The sequence below is a fragment of the Pelophylax lessonae genome, assembly GCF_965119305.1.
Source record: "Pelophylax lessonae genome assembly, chromosome: 5".
NCBI classification, from domain to species: domain Eukaryota; kingdom Metazoa; phylum Chordata; class Amphibia; order Anura; family Ranidae; genus Pelophylax; species Pelophylax lessonae.
In genome coordinates, this window is record NC_138772.1 from 435,094,625 (window position 1) to 435,119,520 (window position 24,896).

Below are 24,896 nucleotides of genomic sequence, written 5' to 3' on the forward strand. Positions count from 1 at the left end.
CAGCTGGAGGGGCGTGTTCAGTCCCTGACCCCCTCCACGGACCCTACAGTTTCTGCTGCTTCCATGGCTCCCTCCGGTCCGACCGTGGTGATGCTGCCTCCTGAGCCAAGGGTCCCTACGCCGGAAAGGTTTTCTGGGGATCGGAGCAAGTTTAGAGCCTTCCGCAATGCCTGCGAGCTGTACTTCTCCCTGCAACCCCGAACCTTCTCCTTGGAAGCAACCAAAGTGGGGTTCATCATATCCCTGCTTCAAGGTGAACCTCAGTCCTGGGCTCACCGCCTGCTTGAAGAGCGCAATGACCAGCTGGACTCCATGACGACTTTCTTTAACGCAATGGCGCAGTTATACGAAGACCCGCAGCGCACTGCTACCGCAGAAACCGCGCTTACTTCACTTCAACAGGGCCGTAGAGCCGTAGAGGATTACGTCACTGACTTCAGGCATTGGAGTACGGACACTCACTGGAACGACGCAGCCTTGCGACATCAGTTCCGCCTGGGTCTTTCAGAAAACTTGAAAGATGAACTGGCCCGAGTGGGTATACCCGAGACCTTGGAGGCATTAATCACCCTGGCCATACAGATAGACCGCCGGCTCCGTGAACGTAGAGCAGAGAGGTCCACGCAGCAGACCCGCCCAGTCTGGATGTTGCCACAGGTTCCTAATCCCGTCCACACCTTCTCCTCTGGTGCCCGTTCCAGCAACACTGCTCCGCTTATTTCTGAATCGGATACGTCGGAGCCGATGCAACTTGGGCTTATGCGTCCTTCCTTATCAACAGAAGAACGCTCACGACGATGTCAGAACAACCTGTGCCTGTACTGCGGAGAGGCCGGACACTTTGTACGCTCATGCCCAGCAAAGATGCGTAAGCGTCTTTCTATATCCCCCTCAAGTTATCCAGTCTCTGTCAACAATACCACTCACCTGGCTCTCTCTATCTCATTTCAGCTCCCAGAAGGCCCGATCCCGGTCACCGCTATTATTGATTCCGGGGCATGCAGCTGCTTCATTGATCTTACCTTTGCTGCCCATCAACGCATCCCACTTCGACCCAAGTCGCAGGGACTCTCCATCTTCCTAGCAGATGGGTCCCACATCAAGTCTGGGCCAGTTACCCAAGAAACCCCTCCATTGCCTGTGGCCACTCTCGAAGGGCACAAGGAGTTGTTATGCCTGGATGCCATCTCTTCTCCCTTGTTTCCCGTTATTCTGGGGTTACCCTGGTTGCAGGCGCACAACCCGCAGATTAATTGGACTTCTGGAGACGTCAAGTTCCAGTCCCCTTACTGCCAGAATCATTGCCTGCCAGTACGCCATAGTGCTCCTAGCACCCTACTCTGTATGGACGCTGATAAGGAGATACGTTCCTCTGTCCCAGTATCTTATCACGAATACTTGGATGTCTTCAGTAAACAAGGGGCTGAGACCTTACCCCCCCACCGCCCCTATGATTGTCCAATTGAATTGCTTCCGGGGGCCGAGATCCCTTTCGGACGTATCTTTCCTTTATCGGAACGAGAATTGGGTACCCTTAAAGACTATGTGACGGAGAATCTAGAGAAGGGCTTCATCCGACCCTCTACTTCTCCGGCAGGAGCTGGGATCTTTTTTGTGGAGAAAAAAGACCATTCACTTTGGCCATGTGTGGACTACCGTGAGTTAAATAAAATTACGGTCAAAAACCGGTACCCCCTACCCTTGATTCCTGAACTTTTCCAGAGACTAAGAACCGCCTCTGTATTCACCAAACTGGACCTACGGGGAGCCTACAATTTGGTCCGTATTAGGGAGGGGGATGAATGGAAGACAGCATTCCGCACCTGATTCGGGCATTATGAATATTTGGTGATGCCTTTCAGGCTCTGCAATGCCCCGGCCACCTTCCAGCACTTCGTCAACGACATCTTCAGAGACTATCTGGACATCTTTGTTATTGTCTACCTGGACGATATCTTGGTCTTCTCTTCCTCCCTGGCCCAGCACCGAGAACACGTTAAAAAGGTACTCCACCGACTCCGGCTACACAGGCTCTACGCAAAACCCGAGAAATGCGAATTTGAACAGCAGAGTATCCAATTCCTCGGGTTAATAATCTCCTCTGAAGGGGTCAAAATGGACCCTCAGAAGGTCTCCGCCGTCCTGGATTGGCCTGCACCGGTGGATAAAAAGGGGATTCAGCGTTTCATAGGATTCGCAAATTTCTACAGGAAATTTATCAAGGGGTTCTCTTCCATCATCGCCCCTATTACCCTGCTCACCAAACAAGGTACCCGCTTCCACTGGTCTCCCGAGGCGCAAGTCGCATTTACAGCCCTGAAGGAGCTGTTTACTTCTGCTCCTATCCTCAGCCACCCGGATCCCGCCCTGCCTTACATCCTTGAAGTTGACGCCTCGGAAATCGCAGTAGGAGCAGTCATCTCCCAGCGTCAAGGTCTCAAGGACCTGATTCATCCGGTAGCCTTCTTCTCCCGTAAGCTTTCTCCTGCGGAGAGGAACTATGATGTAGGGGATCGGGAGCTCCTTGCCATCAAGACCGCCCTGGAGGAGTGGAGGTATCTATTGGAAGGGGCGGCACATCCCATACTCATCTACACGGATCATAAGAACCTGGAGTATTTGAGGACGGCCAAACGCCTGAGACCTCGCCAAGCAAGGTGGGCACTTTTTTTTTCCAGATTTACGTTCCATATAACGTACCGACCGGGTTCCAAGAATACGAAACCCGATGCTCTCTCTCGAATGTACGACAGTTCTAAAGAAACCATTGTACCTGACACCATCTTAACCCAAGGTAACTTTCTGCTATTACAGTCTGACCTTCTTACCGCTCTGAGACAAGCCACAGTAAATGCTCCCCATCCTGCTGGAACTATACTGGTACCCAGAAATGGACTGCTATGGAGAGGGGATCAAATTTTCGTTCCAGAAAGTGCTTGTGTGTCCATCCTAGGACTGTGTCATGACCACCCGATGGCTGGTCACTTCGGGATCCATAAGACCCTGGATCTTGTGCAGCGCACGTTCTGGTCGCCCGACTTGGAGAAGTGTTGTAAACAATATGTTTCCTCCTGTACTGTTTGCACACGAAGCAAGGCAACCCGAAATAAGGCATGGGGCCTGCTCAGACCACTACCAGTCCCTGACAGACCATGGAAGATGATTGCCATGGATTTCATTGTGGAACTTCCTCCATCAGACGGTTATTCTGCAATCTTCGTGGTAGTAGACCGTCTGTCGAAAATGGCTCACTTCATACCACTAAGAGGTACACCCTCCGCGCTTGAGACGGCACAGGTCTTCATCAGAGAAATTGTAAGACTTCACGGGGTCCCAATGAACATTGTGTCGGATAGAGGTGTCCAATTTACTTCTCGCTTCTGGAGAGCGTTATGTGACTCACTGAAAATCAAGCTGTCAATGTCCTCCGCATACCATCCCCAGACTAACGGGCAGACTGATAGGACCAACCAGACCCTCGAGCAATATATCCGATGCTTCACCACCTTTGTTCAAGATAACTGGGTCTCGCTACTTCCATCAGCAGAGTTCGCATACAATAACGCCAAACACTCGGCTACAGGTCAGTCCCCATTCTATGCCAACTACGGGTTTCACCCATCTTTCTTGCCCTGCTTTATTCCTGAATCTACAGTGCCAGCAGTCCGGGATATCTTGGAGTTCCTTAAGGAGAACAACAAAATCTTACAGGATGCCATGACCAAGGCTCAGACCTCCAATAAAGAGTTCTTTGACAAAAGAAGGAGAGGTGAGTTGGTTCTCCAGCCCGGCAACCTGGTATGGTTAGCCACCACCAATCTCCGATTGGCATGCCCTTCCAAAAAACTGGCACCCAAGTTTATTGGCCCATTCCCTGTGAGGAGAAAATTAAATGAGGTATCTTACGAATTGACGCTTCCCGATTCCCTCAAGATCCATCCAGTCTTCCATGTTTCACTCTTGAAACCTGCAGTACCTGACTCCTTTCCTGGTAGAAGTTCAGAACCACCTGCTCCTGTCACCATCAACGGGGACGAAGAATTTGAGGTGGAGGCCATCCTAGACTGCAGAAGGCGGAGGAACCAGCTACAATACCTGGTTAAGTGGAGGGGCTACGGCCCCGAAGAAAATTCCTGGGAACCGGTACAGAATTTCCATGCCCAGGACTTAATCCGGAATTTCTTCCGCAACCATCCCCACAAAAGGAACCTTTTGGGCACCCGGAGGTTGCCCTTAAGGGGGGGGCAATGTCAGAGACTCAATACCCTGCGCAGGCGCTGTTAGGAATGCTTCCTGAGCACACTGATGTGCTGTCATGAGTCTCCTAAAGGGTTAACCTAGAGCAGACTAATTGCTGTAATTGGCAAACAGGCTGCCTTATTTAAACAGCCCAGCAGCACTGCACTTTGCTGTGTTGTCTTCAGCTCTCCTGTATCCTGTGCCTGTTATATCTGCTGTTCCTGTTTACCTGACCCGGCTTGTCTTTGGATTCTGATTACCTGCTGCCCGCCCTGATCTTGGCTTGTCCTGACTATCCTCCTGTCTCGTCCTGATCCGTTTACCTGCTACCGGCTATTGGTCCTGGATCTGTTCCTGGCTCTCCCAGGGAATCCGGGGGGCCGCGACCTGGTGTTAGCAAGCAGCCAAATCCATCCCCACCTTCTGGGGCCCTGGTGAAGACCGGCTTACACTTAGACTCCGCGCCTCTGGTGAACCTGTGCCACGCCAGTTACCCGGTAAGCCACTCCTCTTACGTCAGGCTCTGCCACGTTACCCCGTGACACAGTGTCAGAAGACTACATAAGCCAACTTAACAGAGTTAATTAACAGACACAGCTCCATATCTTCTTTGACCCTTGGGACGTCCCAAAGCAGTGCCAACATGAGAGGTGGGAAAAAACACAGCAACAACATACTTCTCAAAAAGGCTAAACTAAGCCAACAAGGTAACACGAGTCCAACCAGGAACAACTGGAGCTCACCTGACCAAAAAAATATTACACCCTCAAGAGGCTAAAGCCTCTCCAACAGCGGCTTGCAAGACCTTGCGGCCAAAAGCAGCATTAGCAGATGCGAATACATCCACCTTGTAAAATTTTGTGAAAGTGTGCACAGATGACAAAGTGGCTACCTTGCAAACCTGCATCGCTGACACCAGATGACTGAAGGCCCATGAGGCACTAAGTACCTTCATAGAATGAGCCTTAACTGGGAAAGGAGGAACCTGACCTTTAATGGAATAGGCCTGCACCACCGACTGCCTGATCCACCTGGAAATGGTGGCAGCAAAAGCTGCCTGTCCCTTACGAGAACCATCCGCAAGGACACACAAGGCATCAGATTTGTGAAACGACTAAGACGTTGCCAGGAACACCCTGATTGCCCGAACCACATTCAAGGAAGGTAGAGCAATCTCTTTAGGATGCTTAGGCCACAAGGTAGGAAACGCAATGTCTTCATTCAGGTGGAAACCAGAAATGACCGTAGGAAGGAACGACTGGCAGGGACGTAGCACTACTTTGTCCCTGTGAACCACCAGGTAAGGTGACCGACAGGACAATTCCGACACCCTTCATGCAGAAGTAATAGCCGTTTGATACAGTTCCCCACAAGCGCCTAATTTATAAATTAAGGTCTGCAGGTATCGACCACAGGGTTGGCTCTTGGATACGGAATTGGCTAAAAGGGCGTGTCCAAAGGGTGGTAATAAACAGCGCATACTCAGACAGGTCTGAGGTAGTAAGCGGGGTCCCCCAAGGCTCAGTCCTGGGACCAACCTTGTTCAATTTATTTATAAACGGCATTGAGGACGGGGTCAGTAGTTCGTTATCAGTTTTTTCAGATGAAACCAAATTGGGTGGGGCAATAACTGCACAGCATGAAGCAGATATCCTACAAAATGACCTGGACAAAATAACGGAGTGGGCAACGACATGGCAAATGAGGTTTAATGTGGAGAAGTGTAAGGTTTTGCACTTGGGGACTAAAAACATAAAAGCACACGTTAGGGGGGGGGGGACCCTTGGGGGAATCAAAAATGGAGAAGGATCTGGGAGTCTTGGTTGATGATAGATTAGGCAACAGCATGCAATGTCAAGCGGCAGCTGCCAAAGCCAGCAGAATATTAGCATGCATAAAGAAAGGGATGTATTCCAGAGATAAGACTATAATCCTTCCACTTTATAAAACTCTGGTCCGACCGCATCTGGAGTATTCTGTCCAGTTCTGGTCGCCAGTCCTCAGGAGGGATGTGCTGGAGCTGGAGAGAGTCCAGAGAAGGGCAACTAAACTGATTAGGGGATTGGAGGAACCTTAATTATGAAGAGCGTCTGCAATCGCTTGATTTATTCTCCCTGGAGAAGAGACGCCTGAGAGGGGACATGATAGCAATTTATAAATATCTCAATGGTGATCTCGGCATAGAAAAAAAGCTATTCAGTCGTAGGGAGTGCATGAGGACTCGAGGGCATACATTGCGATTAGAGGAGAAGCGTTTTAACCTCGGCAACGTGGGGGGTTATTTACTGTTAGAGCTACAAGATTGTGGAATTCTCTACCACAAGAGGTAGTTTCTGCGGGAAGTATGGTGGCTTTCAAAAGACTCTTAGACGTAAATTTCAAGGATCAGAACATTCAGGGGTATGCGAGATGATTACGGCCACACACACCTACACAGGTTGAACTGGATGGACTATTGTCTTTATTCAACCTCACCTACTATGTAAGTGTATTTAAATCTAAAACATGCTTTTTCTTTTCGTTTAGATAATTGGGTATTAATTAGGATTGCTGTCAAAATTATTTCTATCCGGGTGAACATATTTCACTAGAAACTATTTTGTATTGAAAAAGTCATGCAGAACAGTCCAGCTAATATTAAAAATCTACCAAGATTCATTCATTGTTGGGGCTCAGAGCCATTTAAACCAGTTCTGGACCGGAAGTTTTTTCCTCCTCAATGACCAGGCCATTTTTTGTGATCCGGCTCTGCGTTACTTTAACGGACAATTGCGCAGTCGTGCGACGCTGTACCCAAGTAAAATTTATGTCCTTTTTTTCCCACAAATAGAGCTTTCTTTTGGTGGTATTTGATCACCTGTGCGATTTTTATTTTTTATGCTATAAACAAAAAAAAAGAGCAACAATTCTGAAAAAAAAATAATAAATTTTTCACTTTCTGCTATATAACATTCCCAAAAAAATCACAATAAGCGTATTTTGATTGGTTTGTGCAAAAGTGATCGCGTCTACAAACTAGGTAAAAGATTCCTGTCATTTTTATTTTTTACTAGTAATGGCGGCGATCTGCGATTTTTAGCGAGACTGCGACATTGCGGTGGACAGATCAGACCCCTAACTGACATTTTTGACACTTTTGGGGGGACCAGTGACATTATGCACTGAATGTTGCATAATGCTAAAAATATGCACTGTTCCTGTAATGACACTGGCAGGGAAGGGGTTAGCCTAGGGGTGATCAAAGGGTTAAGTTTGAGCCTAGGGGAGTGTTTTCTAACTGTGGGGGGATGGGCTTGTGAAATGATCATAGAGACCTGTGATCCTATATAGAAGGATCACAGGTGCTCTGTGATCATTTCAGAGAGAAGAACAGTCAGCTGTGTTTTTTTCTCCTCCAGCTCTCTAAGCTCTTTATGCATTTGAGAACAGAGGGGATGTAATCCGGTATGAAAAGAAAAAGTATCTATAATGTTTTCTTATATACACAAAATGTTTTGCCTTTAATTTGTATTTTAAACTGAGTGTCGGTTCACACTGATCCGACCCGACTTAATGCCGTCACCCGTGCACCGCGACTTGCAACAACTTCACATAATGGAAGTCAATGCAAGTCGCTCCGACTTTGCAAAAAAAGGTGCAGGAACCTTTTTCTAAGTAGGAGCGACTTGAGTCGCTCCTATTAGAACGGTTCCATTGCACAGCATGGACCGCTACTGGTCAGGCACTGAAGGGGTTGTTTTACAAGTTGAGAGTTCACGTATACTGTAACTATTTGTGATTGTTAACCATTCCAACTTGTTCTTATCAATGCAGTCTGCACATTAAATGTTTTTAAGTGTTCATTGATAAAAGGGCTTGCATACCTGCTGCATGATTACTTGGCCTGTCATTCTCTTCTGGGCTCTCTGTGAATTAAAAGTACTTATTAGAAACAATTCCTACTAGCCCAATCTTTATAGTGCAAGAAACCCTTCTATTCCAACATAATTGTACTAAATTGATTGGGGGCTTTTCAAAAGATTACAATACATTTTGGGTGACTCTTAAACCCTTGCGCTAACTGTTGGCACTATATAAATCCTGAATAATATTTAAAGAAAAAAAAAAAAAAAAAATCGCAATTTATTAAAAAAATAAAAAAAAAATAAAATGTATTTAGCCTGAAAATCACTCCAATACTGGCAAAAAATGGAGTAGACATTCTCTCACTGGCATAGTGACTGGACAAATGTCTAAAAGCCTAGGCATGTGGTCTGCAACAAAAGCAAAAACTCTTGTGGAAGAGCCCAGAAAAAAAGCGAGCCTTTTTGGGATGAAAAATAAAGCAATGGGGGTGTAAACCACAGTAATATTTTATTTTTGCAAACAGATGCCAACATTGATAAAAGATGGCGTTGTCTGCAACCATTACAGTGTTACAGTGAAAGATGAGACCTCTCAAAAAGAAAAAAAAAATCATGTTTCTCTAGAAAGGAAGTATTTCAGCCTTTTGTTATCTAATGTATACATCTTGGCATGCCCATTAACTGTATAAAATTAAGATCTGTGAAAAAAATCCACTTTAACAAGGTAAAATTATTCCTCTAATTTATTCGCACCAACTATAGAGGCACTAGTAGCATACAAGTTTTAAATAGAATAAAAAAGCTGTAAAACTAACCCTTTTCTTCTTGTTCTTCGTGCAATCTCTCGTCTGCAAAAAAAAAAATAAAAAAAAAAAAAAAACATTTAATGAGATACACAATACACTTAAGTTTAGTAAAAAAAAATAAAATAAAATTGTTTTTGCAATAGGGCCCCGATAATTGTAGTTTCCCCTTGAACCAAAAGGTACTGCATGACCAAACCACTGCTCCCACACTCAACAATAGGATCTTCTCAACAACATGCTGGTAGAGGACAAGTTTTTCTGCTGGCATGTGGCTGCTTTCCTAATACAACAAATCGTATGGACTTTGAACACCTTTTGTTTTAGGCCCCATTCACACTTGAGCATTTTTTAGCTTGTAGTGCGAAGCTTAAGGGTTAATGTACACAGGAAGTTTTCAAAAGTCCTTTGAACACTGGAATTTAACAGCTATGTAAAGGACGTTTAAAACGTCCATTGTGTCGCGTTTGCATGCCGCGTTTAGCGGCATTTGCGCTCAGATCCGTTTTTAGAGGTCAAAAAATCGTTCCCCTTTAAACAGTAAAAACGCAAGCGCTAAACGCGGGTGACCGCGTTGGGTCGCGTTTTGTGTTTGAAACACCAGTAAACACACGTTCTGAACATCCTGAACGCAAATAATTGCTTTCCAAAAAAACGACACTGAACTCAACTGCCTCTAAATGACTGTAAACTACCCTGTGTACATGGACAGATAAGATAACAGAGGAGGGTTCAGGGGCTTCTGAAAAAAAACACCCAACTGCTCCTAAACGTCCGCTTACAAGTAGCAGTGTACATGAGGCCTAACACTCAACAAGCAAAACTCTATTGTTTTCAATAGCCCTTGTTCACATCTAAAGTGGGGTACACACTAGTAGAAAATCTGCCGAAAATTCCCGTCCGAGACAAAATCGTACGGTTTTCAGCTAGTGTGTACACAACTTTCAGCAGCCGATGCCCACATTTTCAACGGAAAAAACGGAGGGACAAACACCAAAACTTTTATTGTTCATCCCCACCACGACCAATTTTCGTTTAATGCGTATGCAGTACGTCCACAAAAAATCGGTTACAAAAGACCGTGCATGATCTGAAGTTGCTGACGACCCGGAATTCTAGGTACAAACGTCCCAAAAAAAAAAAATTAGATGAGAAATTTCGTGAACATTATGCACTGTCAACTAAACACGGTTATGACCGCTGAGCATGAAGAAGAAAAATCGGAGGACATGGCGTCCGATTTTCGTCAAGTGTGTACGAGCCTTAAGTGTCCGGTCATTTGTAGCAAAAAGTACACAAGCTACTTTTAAGGCAGATTTGAGCATTTTTGTCCCCAAAGATTTCAATGGAAACGTCTGAAAAGTGTGACAAACTTTTTTTTGACCGTTTTCTGCTCAAACCACACCCCTTTTAGTAGAAAAATGGCTGACAAAAGCTGAAAAAAACATGCAATTCTGCTCCAAAAAACACTCAAATGCTTGAAAATGTGACGCTTTGGTGTAAATGTAGGCTTTAAAGATCCTAGAATATACTTAATTTTTAATCTGAAAGATTATTTAGGCTTTAAGGGCACATTCACACAATAGGCCCAAAAAGTGAAGTTAATTTAAGTGTTTAATCAGGTCAGAGTACCACTTCCATATTTGCAGACTAGAGCTAGGAGGATCACAGGAATGACCTCTAGTAAGTCATTTTAACCTTCATTAAAAAGCCTGGATTTTTAAATTACTACACTGAGCTCTCCCTTTGTCTCATACTTTTGCTAAACATCCTGGGTCATATGGTAACCCATCCTGGTATCTTGGCTCCTGATATCCATCCATCCTATTGGGATACTGGGATAAAGTGCAGCCAGACCCCCATCTTGGGGTCAGAGTAGCAAGAGAGATAGGTGTGCACCTTTAGGTGGGAACATTTTGCTATCCACACTGAAATATGGATTTTTGCTGATAAAAGTTACACAAGTATAAATTAACTTTTTGTACAAGAGCACTTTTCTTTTTTCTGATGGACTTTACTGGATTATTTATGAATGTTTAAGGGCTCTTTCCCACTATGTGTCCGTCAAACGGACTCCGTTTATCTCAGCGGGGGATCGGCGGAGCAGGAGGATGACGCTGTGTCTCCGCGCTGTGTGCGGAGACACAGCTGTCAGTTCCCCATAAATCTCTATGGGGAAATTGGATGGGAACGGACTGTCGGTCCGTTCTCATCCGATGGACGGATGGAAAATAGGGTTTCCATCCGTCCAGATTTGACGGATCGGATGTCAGCGGACATGTCTCCGCTGACATCTGATGCCCCATAGGAATGCATGGGGGGACCGTTCAGATCTGCCAAAAAAACGGACAGGCGGATCTGAAAGGTCCGTCTGTGTGAAAGAGCCCGCCCCTAACACATTCTTATTTACAGCTTTTGATATATATGTATTTCTTGATTGAATTTTTGCACAGTATATTGATAGCAGAACTTTTTTTTTATTATTAAGAAAATGTATATCTCAGACTTGCTGATCTTCATTAATCTGTAATGGTTTGCTGCCTATACATGAACCCACACTCCAATTTATGCCATATTCTCTTTAAAATCTATCTGCTCCTGCAGATACTCTGCTATACATAGGCTGCAGTCCATGAATAATGTATAGTCACAGTTTAAAAAAAATGATGCAGCTAGGACACACGCTTTCATTGACTGTCAGTGAGGACATTAACAGTCTTCGCATGAAGCCAGATTCAAATGTTACACTAACAGCCAATATCTATACTTTCAACAACTACCGTAATTTCAGTGTTGCGAAAAAAAAAGGAAAGGCAGAGAAGTGTCAAGCGGATTTACAGAAACGACTGAAAATTTAACTGTTATTAACAGCATAAGCAAAAATACAATCCAGAAGACACCTCCATCTCAACACTTTAACAAAGCTAATTACAATTTGGCATGAATTCTGCTATGCAGGCATGCCCGTAAAGCATAGGCAGCTGGGAACTGCAGCACCTGTTCTTGGATGAGATTTACAGTAAACTGAGATCAGAAAACGGCTGACTACAGAAGATGCATACACAAGCAACATGGAACTGAATTTATTTTTTTTTTTTCTTTAAAGAAAAGTAAGGCCTCCTTGATGCAGCCACCAGATTCCAGCAGCAAGAATCAGAGCATGCAAATATAAGAGGCCATTTAAATGAAAAGTTCACCTTTAGTACCATGTTAAATCTTACATCCATATTTTATTTATTTCAGGTACTCCTCTTAAAGTGCGGTCAATTTACGCAGAGCGTGTATTTTTTATTTATTACATTCACATCAGTTACTGCCCTCAAGGAGCTTACAATTTAAGGTCCCCAATTCACATTCATACATACACATACTAGGGCCAATTTATTCAGGGGTCTATTAACATACCAGCATATCTTTAGAATGTGGGAAGAAACCAGAGTTTCACAAATAATCACTGGTATTATTAAAGCCCAGTACAGTCAAAATGTCATTATTAACCACTTCTGGACTGGACTTTGCCCCCTAACGACCAGGCCATTTTTTTGCAATTAGGCACTGCGTTACTTTAATTGACAATTGCGCAGTCGTGCAACGCTGTACTAATACCTAAAAAAACAATTGAGGATGTTCTTTTTTTCTCATAAATAGGCAGCGCTTTTGTGGTGCTGAACACAATGCCAAAGCGCTGCCCATGCATCCAAATATAACCGTACAGGCAGGGATCTAGTGTGACATTTGGGCGCATGCACAGTACTGACAGCCTACATGGAACCAAGAGATGTAGTCCTAAAAAATTACCGATTTACTCAGGCTGCAATTGAGTGCTTCCCTGAACTTCCACCTGGAGGTTTATGAACGGTAGATTCTAACTGGGTAGGATGACCTGACATTTATTATGCAGGCATTTATAAGACAATTTATTCTAAGTCTAATGTAGTAGAAGGTAAAGTTTAGGTCAGATAATTTGAGTATCATGTTTTGAACTGTATACCCCAAAAATACAAGTAATTCAGACCCTAATTCTCCTATGGATCACATGAGTGAACTTCATTCTGCACTCCTGTGACCCAGATTCAGTCACCAGTGGGCTACAATCCACTGTCAGCTGAAGCTGCAAAGCTGCTGAAGGCTCTGCAGGGTTTCCGACAAGAATGTTGGGATCCCGCCAGATCGGCAGCTGGCTCAGGCTCTTGGATACCACTGAGAGCCCGAGCCAGCAGCTCCCTTCACAGCCAGGTGCTCAAGTAAGTACTGCAGGGGCAGAGCACAGAGCGATGACTACAGTCACCGCTCTGTGCTCACAGAAGACCAAAGAGCGATGACTACAGTCACCGCTCTGTGCTCAGAGCAGACTCAAGAACTGAGTGTTTACCTGTTTTTGATTGCTGAACTCTCAGTGTAGAGCTGGCAGGGGACTGCTGGAGCATCAGATCGATGCTACAGCCATCGAGGTGAATAGGAAGGGGTTTTTTTTTTTTCCCTTTTCCCACACTTCCTTTTTAAGATTGCCTGTCAGGCCAGCTGTCCTGGGTGCAGTGTGTATTGTAGGAATGGGGGTGCCATAAGTTACTTCTATTATAAGGCTGACAGGAGTAACAGCATCATTACTTCTGTCAGTTCAGCATTTGAAGCGGCAAGGAGAGGAGGAGAGAGGCGGGAGGAGTAGCGGGCTGTGCTCACTCTCCCCCTCTGCCTCATAGGCTTGCACATAATAAAGGGGGGGGGGGAATTAGGCAGCTATGTCCTAGGCACTGGATGATCTTGTCCTGGAACTGCTGCCTGTAGCATCCTTCTAAGCAGGAGATCAGATAACACACAAGTATTGTAAGCATGCTGGCACAGTACATTGGGTCTCCTATCGCTGTCTGAGGGTATACCAGGCTAAGGCAGTTTGCGGTGCCCATAGCAACCAGGTTCTTTCTTTGCGTCTATAACAGCATTGTAAAGGAGGGGTGTTAGAGGTGGAACTTGGCTCGTACAAGAGAAGTTATGATTCTGGCATTTACAAGTTATTACTGCAATTACATACACAAGGTATAATTTAAGTAAAATAGTGCCTCCATAGGAGGATACTGCTTTGAAGAAGAAAAAAAAAAAAACATTGTTTTACAGTTTTTTTTCCCATAACATACAGAAACATTTTTTTGCTGTGCCATTATATTCAATTACATGGGTAAAACATTTAAAAGGAGAACAATGAGAACATATGTTTTGTATTGGTGCCATAATGGACTGCGCAGTAATGAGATATACTGAACAGAAAGGTAGGAGGACAAATTTCCACAATGGAATTACCATCAATCACAAGTCTTCTGTCAGTATTGTAACATCCATAAATCACATAGCAACATGCATAAATTCCACATGTGTGGGCATGTACATGTGCATGAAATATTCTGTATAACTACAAGAATATTTCGATGATCAGGCTCGACATTCTCTTCTTCACTACAATGCTACATAAGAAAACCCACATGTGTGGAGAGCAATAATCTCATAAATGTTATCGGGGGGGTGGGGGGGGGGTAGAAGGCAAAATATAAGCAGATTAAAATTCCAGTCAAGCTATCTTTATAGTACCCCTTGACTGCAAAGTGTTAAAATTATATTAAAGTCCTATGTATTTTTTGTGCGAATTCTAATGTTGAGTTCAATACTTCTAGCATATACAGCTTCTTCTATTAGACTGGTCCTTTTCCTCACAAGTACCAGGTCCATTCAGTATCTCCCCCTGAATAGGGTAGCTCCTTTCTCTTGCAGGGGTCTATGAAGCCACCCTTACATGCGCGCCCCCAGCTGGCAGTAGAGATGTTGCTGTGATGTTTATTTACTAAACCTGGAGAGTGCAAAATCAATCTCACGTCTGCATAAACCAATTAGCTTCCAGGTTTTATTGCCAAAGCCTAATTGAACAAGCTGAGGTTAGAAGCGACATAGTTACATAGTTAGTGAGGCCGAAAAAAGACATCAGTCCATCCAGTTCAACCAGAAGCTGGTTTCTGTGCAGAAGTGAGACTGATTTCAGCTTCAGTAAATAAACCCGTGTGTGTCTACTCATACACCCATACCCAAAGCAACCCCCCCCCCCCCCCGCTCCAGTCTCCTCCCTGTGACAGCACTGCTCCAGCAGAATTGTGCATGTAGGACTCTCTGGACATACAATCTCCTTCCCACAACCAGAGCTGCACAATTTTGAGCCTACAACGGAGTGGGGATAGAAAACCAAGTGCTTGTGCCCACATATTTAGTAACTTATGCTCTTAGGAACAAGCTACTGAGATGGCATCAATGTATAAAACCTAGTATTTAATACTACTTTAACTAAAAATGCATTTATTATAGGTATTTATTTAGCGCCGACAATTTACATCGGCACTTTATATACCGTTTAGTCACATCAGTCCTGGCCCTCAAGGAGCTTACAATCTTCGGTCTCTAACACATTCATGCATACAAATATTAGGGCCAATTATTATAGGAGCCAATTAACCTACCAGCATGTTTTTGGCATATGGGAGAAAACCGGAGCACCCGGAGGTAACTCGCAAAAGCACAGGGAGAAAAAGCAAACTATGCCGATAGCATCGTACTTGGAAAAATACATCATTTTTTTAAAGAAAGAAAAAAACTCACCTAGTGTTGCTTTAAGAAGCTCCTCTATTTCTTCAGGCGTAAGTTCCATTTCTGAAGTAGCAGGTAAAAAATATCAACATTAGGGCGAGAATATAAAAAATAAATAAAACTACATGCAGAGCAAATAACCTCCTCAGATAAAGGGTTTGCATAGCAGACAAAAAGGATGACCCTCATTTCTATGAGGGTCCACTAGGGCATAGGTAACCAAGAAGGTTAAAACCCTGACTCAATTTCTATTGTTGTCCTCCAATAACCCAACAATGTTTTCCTCATAATTGCGCCTCCTCACCTTTATTCATGGATCCTGCAGATGGTCACTTCATACTAGCACAAGCAGCCACTTTCTAAAATCAATAAGCATCTTAACCACTTGCATACTGGGCGCTTTCACCCCTTTCCTGCCCAGGCCAAATTTTCAGCTTTAGCGCTGTGGCACTTTGAATGACAATTGCGCGGTCTTGCAGCACTGACATTTTTTTCCACACAAATAGAGGTTTCTTTTGGTGGCATTTATTTGTTTATTTAGCAAAAAATAAATCCAGCAGTGATTAAAAGCAAAAATTTTGAAAACACAAAAATACCTTTTCATAGTTTGTAATAAAATTTTGCAAACAGGTAGTTTTTCTCCTTTACTGAGGTGCGCTGATAAGGCAACACTGATAGGTGACACTGATGAGGCAATGGTGAGCACTGATTGGCAGCACTTTTGCAGAAGTCGAATATTGGCTCTTTTCTTCTCCACGTGCCGACAGCGTGAGACGGGAGGGGGTGAGGAGATTCAGTATCCGCCTTCTGTTGACATAATCAGCTGTGATTGGACACAACTGACCATGTAATAAAGAGCCACTGATTGGCTCTTTACCTCAATCTGTGTTTGGCAGTGTAGCTGTCATTCGGCTATAGCACAGTCGACAAGTGGTTAAAAGGAGAAGTATGGCCAAAAAGTCTTTACCCATACTTCTTTTTGGATGCTTATTGACCTCTATATGTATCACAGGCGTGCAGTTCGTTCTGTACTCCTGTGACCCGTTTTCAACCGACAGAGGGCTGGAGCCCGCTGTTGGCTGATGTCACTCAGCCGGTCCAGGCTCTGAAAAGATCCCAACCGTATGGTGCCTGGACTGGTACCTGGCTCAGCCTCTTAGCTATCCAGTGAGAATCTAAGCCAACCCTGCCTGCCCCCTCCACAGACCAGCGCTCCAGTGTGCGAGACAGCCAAAGAGAGCAGACAGCCGAAGACTGACAGTCACGGTTCTCTGCTCAGAGCAGAGAGGGAGAACTGAGCGATTAGCGGTGTTTAAATGCTCAGTTCCCACTGCTAAGCTGGAGGGGGACAGATGCAGCATCAGATTGTTGATGCATCCTCCTAGGTGAGTATAAATGTTTATTTTTTTTTTTTTAAATCTTCTCTTTAAGGGCTTTGGGCTTGTGTCAGCTCCCAGATCTTCATTAGTTGACTGTAACTGGTTGATGACAGCACAGTCACAATCCAGGCGACAGATGTAGCACACCCCAGATCATATGTGGTGGTTGGGCAAGGCCCACCTATTCCGCCGCTGCATATATGCACATTTCTGTCATGATGGAGTAACACTGAGTATGCAGCAAGAAGACTAGGCCTCTGAAGCAGAAATCAAACTTCATGGAATAAAAAGTAGAGCCATGCCAAATCTAATCCTAGCCCCATCACCGATAGCTATAGTAATCTGACCAGGGGACTGGCCAAACACAATTCCTACGTTTTCTTTTTTAATTTTTCCACATGTGCTCAACTCTAATAAAGGGCTTAAAGCAGGTTTCTGAATTTACACTGAGGTCGCATTAGGTGTGTGATCTATATACAGCAGTTACTAATTTTGTTCTTTAAATAAGACCTATAGATACAGTGCTAGGAAATGCATAAAGTAATTAGATATTTTAAAACAGCCATTTCACTTCAGACTGAAACTATATTCTGTAGGCACAACCTTTTTGGTAAAGGGTGACATTATACTTTAAAATGTTCTTAACACAGATTCACTATTAGGCATCTTCATTACTTCTATCTGCACATACCTGGAGACTCCGCTGACTCATCCTCTTCCGTCTGTATAGGTTCATTTTCTGAAAGCAGAGAAAAAAAAAATTGCAAAATGTGATTGACTTATTCTAAAACAGATTTATGACAGTTTATTGGAGAACGTGCTATCTCCGTCTACCTTCAATATTGCCCCCTGAAGGCCTATGCACAAGATCATGTGATGAAGAGTTGGCTGATCTTCCCCTAAGCAGAGATCACATCACCAAGTGCCAGCTTTGTAGACATGTGGCAGGTCAAAGGCCTAAGGCTGTATTGTCACTATTACATTTATAGCCTTTTTGCTCATTAAAGTGTAAACTCCACTTTTTTTTTTTTTTTCTCAACAAAACATTCCCCTCTGGGTGATCACTGTACATTGCAAGTATTATAACAAACTTTGTTGCAGATTCCTACCTTTTGTTGGTCTGAAAAAAATCACTGCTTTTTCCTCTTTGCTGAGTGGGTCTAATGGGAGTGGTTTCATAATTATCAAACAGCTGTGAACCTGCAGAGCACCAATAAGGAAATCTGCTGGGCCTGCATCCCTTAGGCTTCTTTCACACGGAGCGGACCGTATTTCGATCCGCTCCGGCACTTTTTTTTTTTCCACGGACACGGATGACACTTGTGTCATCCGGTCCGTACGTCCGCATATCATCCCATCCGTTTGCGGATGATATACGGACATAATGTATGTCTATGAGGATTGCGGATGTCAGCCGATGACACCGCTGACATCAGATTTTGCATCCTTTCCGTTTTTTAAACGGAAAAAAAAATAGGGTTCTGTTCCGTTCCAAAAAACGGAACAGAACTGAAAGGAAGAAAATCGGATGTCAGCGGATGGTCATCTGCTGACATCCGCAATCCTATTGTCATGCATTATGTCCGTATATCACCCGCAAACGGATGGGGTGATGGATGGGGTTATATACGGACATACGGAGCGCCCGAGGGAAAGGGGCCTTAGACGTGTTCCCATTGGCAATATCTCACCAAAAACAACATTTTTGTTGCAGGGGATGCCAGAAACTTGACTTCTAGGAGAATTAGTGAGCCAAATCACACAAGCAGGAAATTATGTTTCTGGGGTGCGTACAGTACACATTCTGTGTGCAGAACTCCAGGTTTCCATATCACATATTCAGAAGGTTACAGCGGCTGCTCATTGAAAAGAAAAGGTAATTTTTAATAAAACATTCAATTACAATAGGATTTGTGTCACAATTGTATACGCTATATTTTGTTTGTAATTTGCTATTTTTTTTCCCCACGAAAGTGGAGTTACCCTTTAAGGATTCATACCAGAAGGATTATTTAAAAACAATTTCAGGCAATAAGTGAAGTCATTCAGTAGGCTACCTATGCTATTCAACAAATACAGCACCTGTCAGAACATCAATTTCTGAAGTTATTATAAAGTTCAGTGTAGTCCCCGAATCCAGAAGTAGACTTGGCTCTGTAGAAGGTCTGAAGCCTGTGCTGTGTAACTTCTCTCAAAGCAAGTTTGAGTCCAGCTGGTGTCTGGGGGAAGTCTTTTAGTACTGGCATCTGGCTTTTTTTAATATTTGCGATAGCAAGGAGCCTACAGTGTAAGGATTTGTTCACACTTCTGCAACCCCAGAGTCACACGACTTGCTTACGACTTTTGTGACTGCAATCTATGACACAAGTTGCACCAAACTTGCAGAAAAGTAATACAGGAACCTTTATTTTGTAGCTGCGATTTGAGTTGCATTGATTAAGGTGACATTCACTGAAATTAATTGGTTTTGACTTGTCATTTGACTTTATGTGTCGCATTATAAGTCGCAGTAGTGTGAACCAGGGCTAAGTTCTAGTATCACAAGCAGGTGCTCTTCAGGATTACCAAATTACCAGAAGGAGGAGTGAAAGGACATTGGTCCACTGCAGGATAAAAAGCCTAAGTACTCAGCAGGTAGGGTATTCTTCCTGTACTCATCTCAAGGTTTTATTTGCTGATCGGAAACTTCATTTAACATCGCTTTGAACACATTTGGTCTGTATGTCACGGCTGTCCCTCAAGGTTACAAATCGTGGCTGAGCAGACCAAACAATCTAGTCTGTTTTTACCCCCCCAGTATGTCAAAAAGCTGGGGGACATTGCAGACAATATAACTGTACTTACCATACACCCTTCATACCTAACCACTCTCCTACTGCAAAAAATTTATGCTTTTCTTGTCGTACCGCTCTGTATCCATTTTTTGCCTAAAGTTGATGTGTTCACCATAGTTTATATTAGACATAACGGATGACAGTGGTTGTAGGGGGAACAGTTCTTCCTCTTAGGCTGGCCATACATTATACAATTTTCCCATTCAATTTCCTTTAAATTTACCTTCAACCAAAGGCCTGCCTGATTGCATACAAATTGAAAGTGCTTAGGTTTGACCTCATATTATATAGTTTTGGTAAATCTTAAAAGAAAATTGTATAATGTATGGCCAGCCTTAGTGACAACATCTACTGAACACAGCTACATGTGCTATGTACGATCACTTAGCACTGAAAATTGACACACAATAGTGTGGCCATGCAATATACAATTTTCTTTCAGATTTACCAAAATCATAAAATATGAGGTCAAACCTAAAAACGTTCAATTTGTATGCAATTAGGCAGAGCCTTGCTCTACATAGTTGAAGGTAAAGCAAAGGCAAATTGAATAAGAAAACTGTATAAATGTATGGCCAGCAAAGTGGAACATCGGTCCTGAGTTTTTAAATGGGTGAACAGGCAGGCATTTTAATGCAAAAGAGAAATGCTTTATTTCTTCTGAATTAAAGTTACTTAACTGCCTTTTTGCTGCTGTACAGTGAGCCACGCATGTGCAGCTCACTGTACAAATTTGGCAATGTTGAATGTGACTGAGCTCTTGTGCATGAGTGGGAGTGATGTCATCTCCACCCAACCCATGACAGTGCGATGATGTCAGAAGCTTGGTGGGGAGCTCAGGGATGCAGCATTGATAAATCCTAGGTAAGTACTGTTCCTCTTTAAGGCAGATTTATAAAAATATTTTTAAATCAAATGAAGGAGCAGATTGTCAGTTAATAACAGAAATCATTAGCATTACTTTTTTCCAGATTCCAACTGTCAATTTCTAGTGTAGAATGCATGAAGATAAAAAAAAAAACCTGACTTTACAACTCCTTTGGATGAATGAGATACATTTTACAGTGTATGACTAGCTTCAGAGTTCTTTATAGGACAACTCAGATCCACATTTCCCAGCACATTTCCTGTTTATGTGAACTCTGTTCTGCTCCTTGTACATTGTTCCCAGCACTCTTAGATTTGGGAACAATACTGACATCTTGTGGTGCTTGCTATGTCAGGTCTGTAAAATAGACAATGATGTAAATGCATGTCTATGACTGATGGGAGACACCAACGTTATGCAAATAGCCACTTGCTGACCATGCCTTTACAAGTTTCAATTCGTATTTTTTTTTTTTTTTAGCAGAGACCATAGATTATAAAATGACGATGGGAATGATGGTGTAATATCAACTTTCACATTCTACAAAAAAATTGGGTGAACTTTTAGGGTTTTTTTTTTTTTTTTAATTCACAAATGCGTATTTTTTCCAAAAAGATTGAAAGGCCACTGCGTGAATAGTGTGACATAAAATATTGCAATGATCTCCATTTTATTCTCTAGGGTCTCTGCTATAAAAAAAAAATATGTTTTGGGGTTATAAGTATTTTCTAGCAAAAAAATTTGCGTCAGAAATAGGCCTGGTCCTTAAGTGGTTAACATTATTGTAATAACAAAACTGTACTCTGGGGTTCGGCAAGTGGTTAGGGTTTTGTATAAGCATTTTATTCTCTTGGCCTTTTTTTACATTTTGTTTTATTACAGCCAAGAATAGAACTGTAATTAGGATTTGTTGTCACTAATCTGCACAAAAAAAGTTCATAATTCCGAAATGACAAAATAGTCCCCTTAAGAACCCTCAGCCCTAATGCAAACGGTGGGATGTCAGTCTGGGGTACTGGGCATTCCTAGGCAGGCTTGATTTGCTTGCATATAGGCTGCCCTAGGTAACGCCCATATGTGATGCTTAGATTCCATGATTGAAAGGACTGAACTCAAATGAATGAAAAGGGTGGGCCAGGGCAATAAGGTTTGAAGATGAAGCTGGACGTCCTCCAGACAGATGAAGCTGACCAGATGAAGCTGGACTTACCGAAAAATCTATTTCTCTGATGTTCATTGACAGACACAGCTCCTGATCTTCTTAACCATTGGGACGTCTCAAAGCAGTGTTAAACATGAGGGGTGAAAACAGCGAAAAAGAAATTCCCAAGGCTAAACAGTAGCCAACCAGGTAAACAGGAAGTTCTACCAAAACAACTGGAGCCCACCTGAAAAAAACAATACACCCTCAAAGAGGATCAGGTCCTCAACAGCAGTCTGCAAAACCTTGCAGCCAAAAGAAGCAATTGCAGATGCCAACACATCTAATTTATAGAACTTTGTGAAAGTGTGCACTGACAACCAGGTGGCCTCTTTGCAAACCTGCGTCACTGTCGCCTGATGACGGAAGGCCCAGGAGGCACTGAGTGCCTCAGAGTGCACTCTGACAAGGAAAGGAGGAACCTGACCCTTGATGGAATAAGCCTGATTCGTCGTCTGTCTGATCCATCTGGAAATGGTTGCAGAGGAAGCGGACAACCCCTTCCGAGGCCCATCCGTGGGCACAAACAGTGAATCTGACTTCCTAAAAGACTCCATAGCTGCCAGGTACACCCTAATCGCCTGGACCACATCCAGGGCAGGCAAAGCCATTTCCTTCAGATGTTTTGGCCTGGGACACAGGGAAGGCAACACAATGTCTTCATTTAAAGGAACAGCGGACAGGAGCAAAGAACCACCTCATCTCTGTCTACATCACCAAGTAAGGTAAAAGACAGGATAATGCTACCAATTCAGACACCCTGCGTGCAGAGGTGATAGCCAACAAAAAGGCCACCTTCTGGAACAGTGTAAGCAGGGGAATCCGAAGATTCTCAAAAGGAGGCTTCTAGGAGGACAGAGCACCAAACTGAGGTCCCAAGGCGGCAACAGCAGCAACGGAAACCGCACTGGAGCAGCCAAGTGCTGAACTCCCTAAAGAAAGGTATGCACCAGCAAGTGTGTGGCCAAAGGCCATTGAAAGAAGACCGCCAAAGCCAACACCTGGCCATTGATAGTACTCAAGGCCAGTTTCTGCTCAACCCCCTGTTAAAAGGAAGGTCAATATCAAAAGCCACCGAAAAAGAGCGAGGATGAACCCCAAGAGACTCACACCACGCAATGCAAGTCTTCCACGTAAGATGGCAGATCTTCCTAGAAGTAGATTTCCTAGCTTTTAACAGTGTTGGAATCACCGACAATCAGACAAACCACTATCCTTCAGCATCTGGCGTTCAACAGCCAAGCCGTCAAAGCCAGCGACTGTAAAGTAGAAGATAGTGCTTGGGAGAGGAAACTTCCAAGGAACAAAATCGGCGACCAGCCGCACTAGATCAGTGTGCAAGGCCAGTCTGGGGCCTCTAAGATGACCAGAATTCCTTCTGCCTCAATCCTGCGTAGAAGTCTTGGCAGAGGCTTGAGAGGAGGGAAGGCATGAATCAGAAGATACTGACCCCACTGGTCCATCAGTGCTTCTGTGGTGTCTGCCAGAGGATCCCGTGACCGAGCCACAAACCTCTGCACCTTTATGTTGAGCCGAGAAGCCAACAGATCAACCTTGGGGATGCCCCACCGGAGACACAACTGATGAAACACATTCCGGATGAAGGGACCACTCCCCTTGGTCCAACACCTGCCGACTGAGGTAACCCGCCTGCATGTTTTCCACCCCAGGAATCTGTATGGCAGAGAGGACTGGAAGGAAAAGTTCTGCCCACCTTAGAATGCCGGCTACCTCCAGGGCACTTCTGTGCCCCCCTGGTGATGACATAAGCCACAGCTGCAGCATTGTCCGATTGAATGGGCACTGAAGATGATCTGTCCAATGTTCCAGACACAGTCTGATCGCCCGGAGTTCCAGGACATTGTCAATAGTCTGGATAATTCCAGTGTCCAGATTCCCTGAGCAGAATTTTTGCTGAGGACACCTCCCCACCCAGACAGGCTGGCATTCAAGGTGACCACTGTCCAATACAAGGGGATAAAGGATTTGCCGAGCCGAAGAGCCAGAGAATGAAGGACACCATATCAGGGTCTCTTTCGTTCCCCCTGCTCAGCCGGATATGATTGTGCAGAGACTGCGAATTCTTGTCTCATTTGCCCAAAATCTCCCTTTGCAGGGACCTCATATAGAACTGTGCAAACTGAACTGCTTTGAAGGTAGACACCATCAGGCGCAGCACCCGCATGCAAGTCCGGAGGGATGACCATCTGCTGATAGTAGGAGACGAATTGAAGTCTGCAGTTTCTGGAGTTTGTCCACAGGAAGGAGCAATCTGGCTAAGGCCGGGTCCAGAGTCAGACCCAGACCCAGTCTAGCTTTGTGGAAGGAACCAGAGCAGACTTATTAATTCTGAATCCAGCCGAACTCCCTCAGAGTTCGTATGGTGATCTCCAGGTTTTCCACCAGAGCAGTTGGGAGACTTGTCTCGCAGAAGGTGGTCGTCCAAGTAGCCCAGTACCACGATCCCCCATTAGCGTAACAATGCTAGCACCAGGGCTAACACTTTTGTGACAACCCGAGAAGCCGAGGTGAGGCCAAAAGGAAAATGCCACAAATTGATAATGCTCCTCTCCGACGGCAAAGACCCACGTCCGCGGCAGTCGAATGAGATTCAGGATCTGAGGAGACAGAGGAGGCAGGGGAAGGCGGGGGGTGCTTTTTGCTAGCCTGTCACCCAAAAACCACCTCCACCAGGACACAAAGGACTCCAGGACCGCCGTCAGTGCAACAATGGATGGTTGGGACTCGGAGGGCCCCACAGCTTCCAGATGGGGAAATGTGCTCCAAAGACTCCATAAGGCAATAGGGGGACCCCCCAAAAAAAAAAAAAAAAAACACACTGCTAAGCGACAACCCCACCGCTCTGGCAGCACTACCCGGTCGCCAGTAACAGAGCACCTAATCGATCCTTAGCAGAGAGGGAGAGGACACCACCAGACTCACCATCCAACAGAAACAGGCACCTGCAGCCACCAGGATAATCTGCACTCCACATGCGGCGATCAGAAAGTGAAAAGATCTAGGAGTCAGCACCAGGGGATGAGGGGCTTCCACCGCCAAAATCGCCACCCAGAGGGCTCCACTGTCATGGCCACCAATATTTTCA

The 24,896-nt window shown here is 44.4% G+C and overlaps 1 protein-coding gene across 1 annotated transcript in view; it reads right to left on the reverse strand.

The window, feature by feature from the left end:
* The window catches only part of ASPH (aspartate beta-hydroxylase), a 396,229-nt gene that overhangs the window by 217,823 nt on the left and 153,510 nt on the right, over positions 1–24,896 (reverse strand). Inside the window, exon 13 of the mRNA XM_082258996.1 lies at positions 17,579–17,626. Coding sequence (XP_082115122.1) covers positions 17,579–17,626 — 48 coding nt within the window. The remainder of the gene's footprint in view (positions 1–17,578; positions 17,627–24,896) is intronic.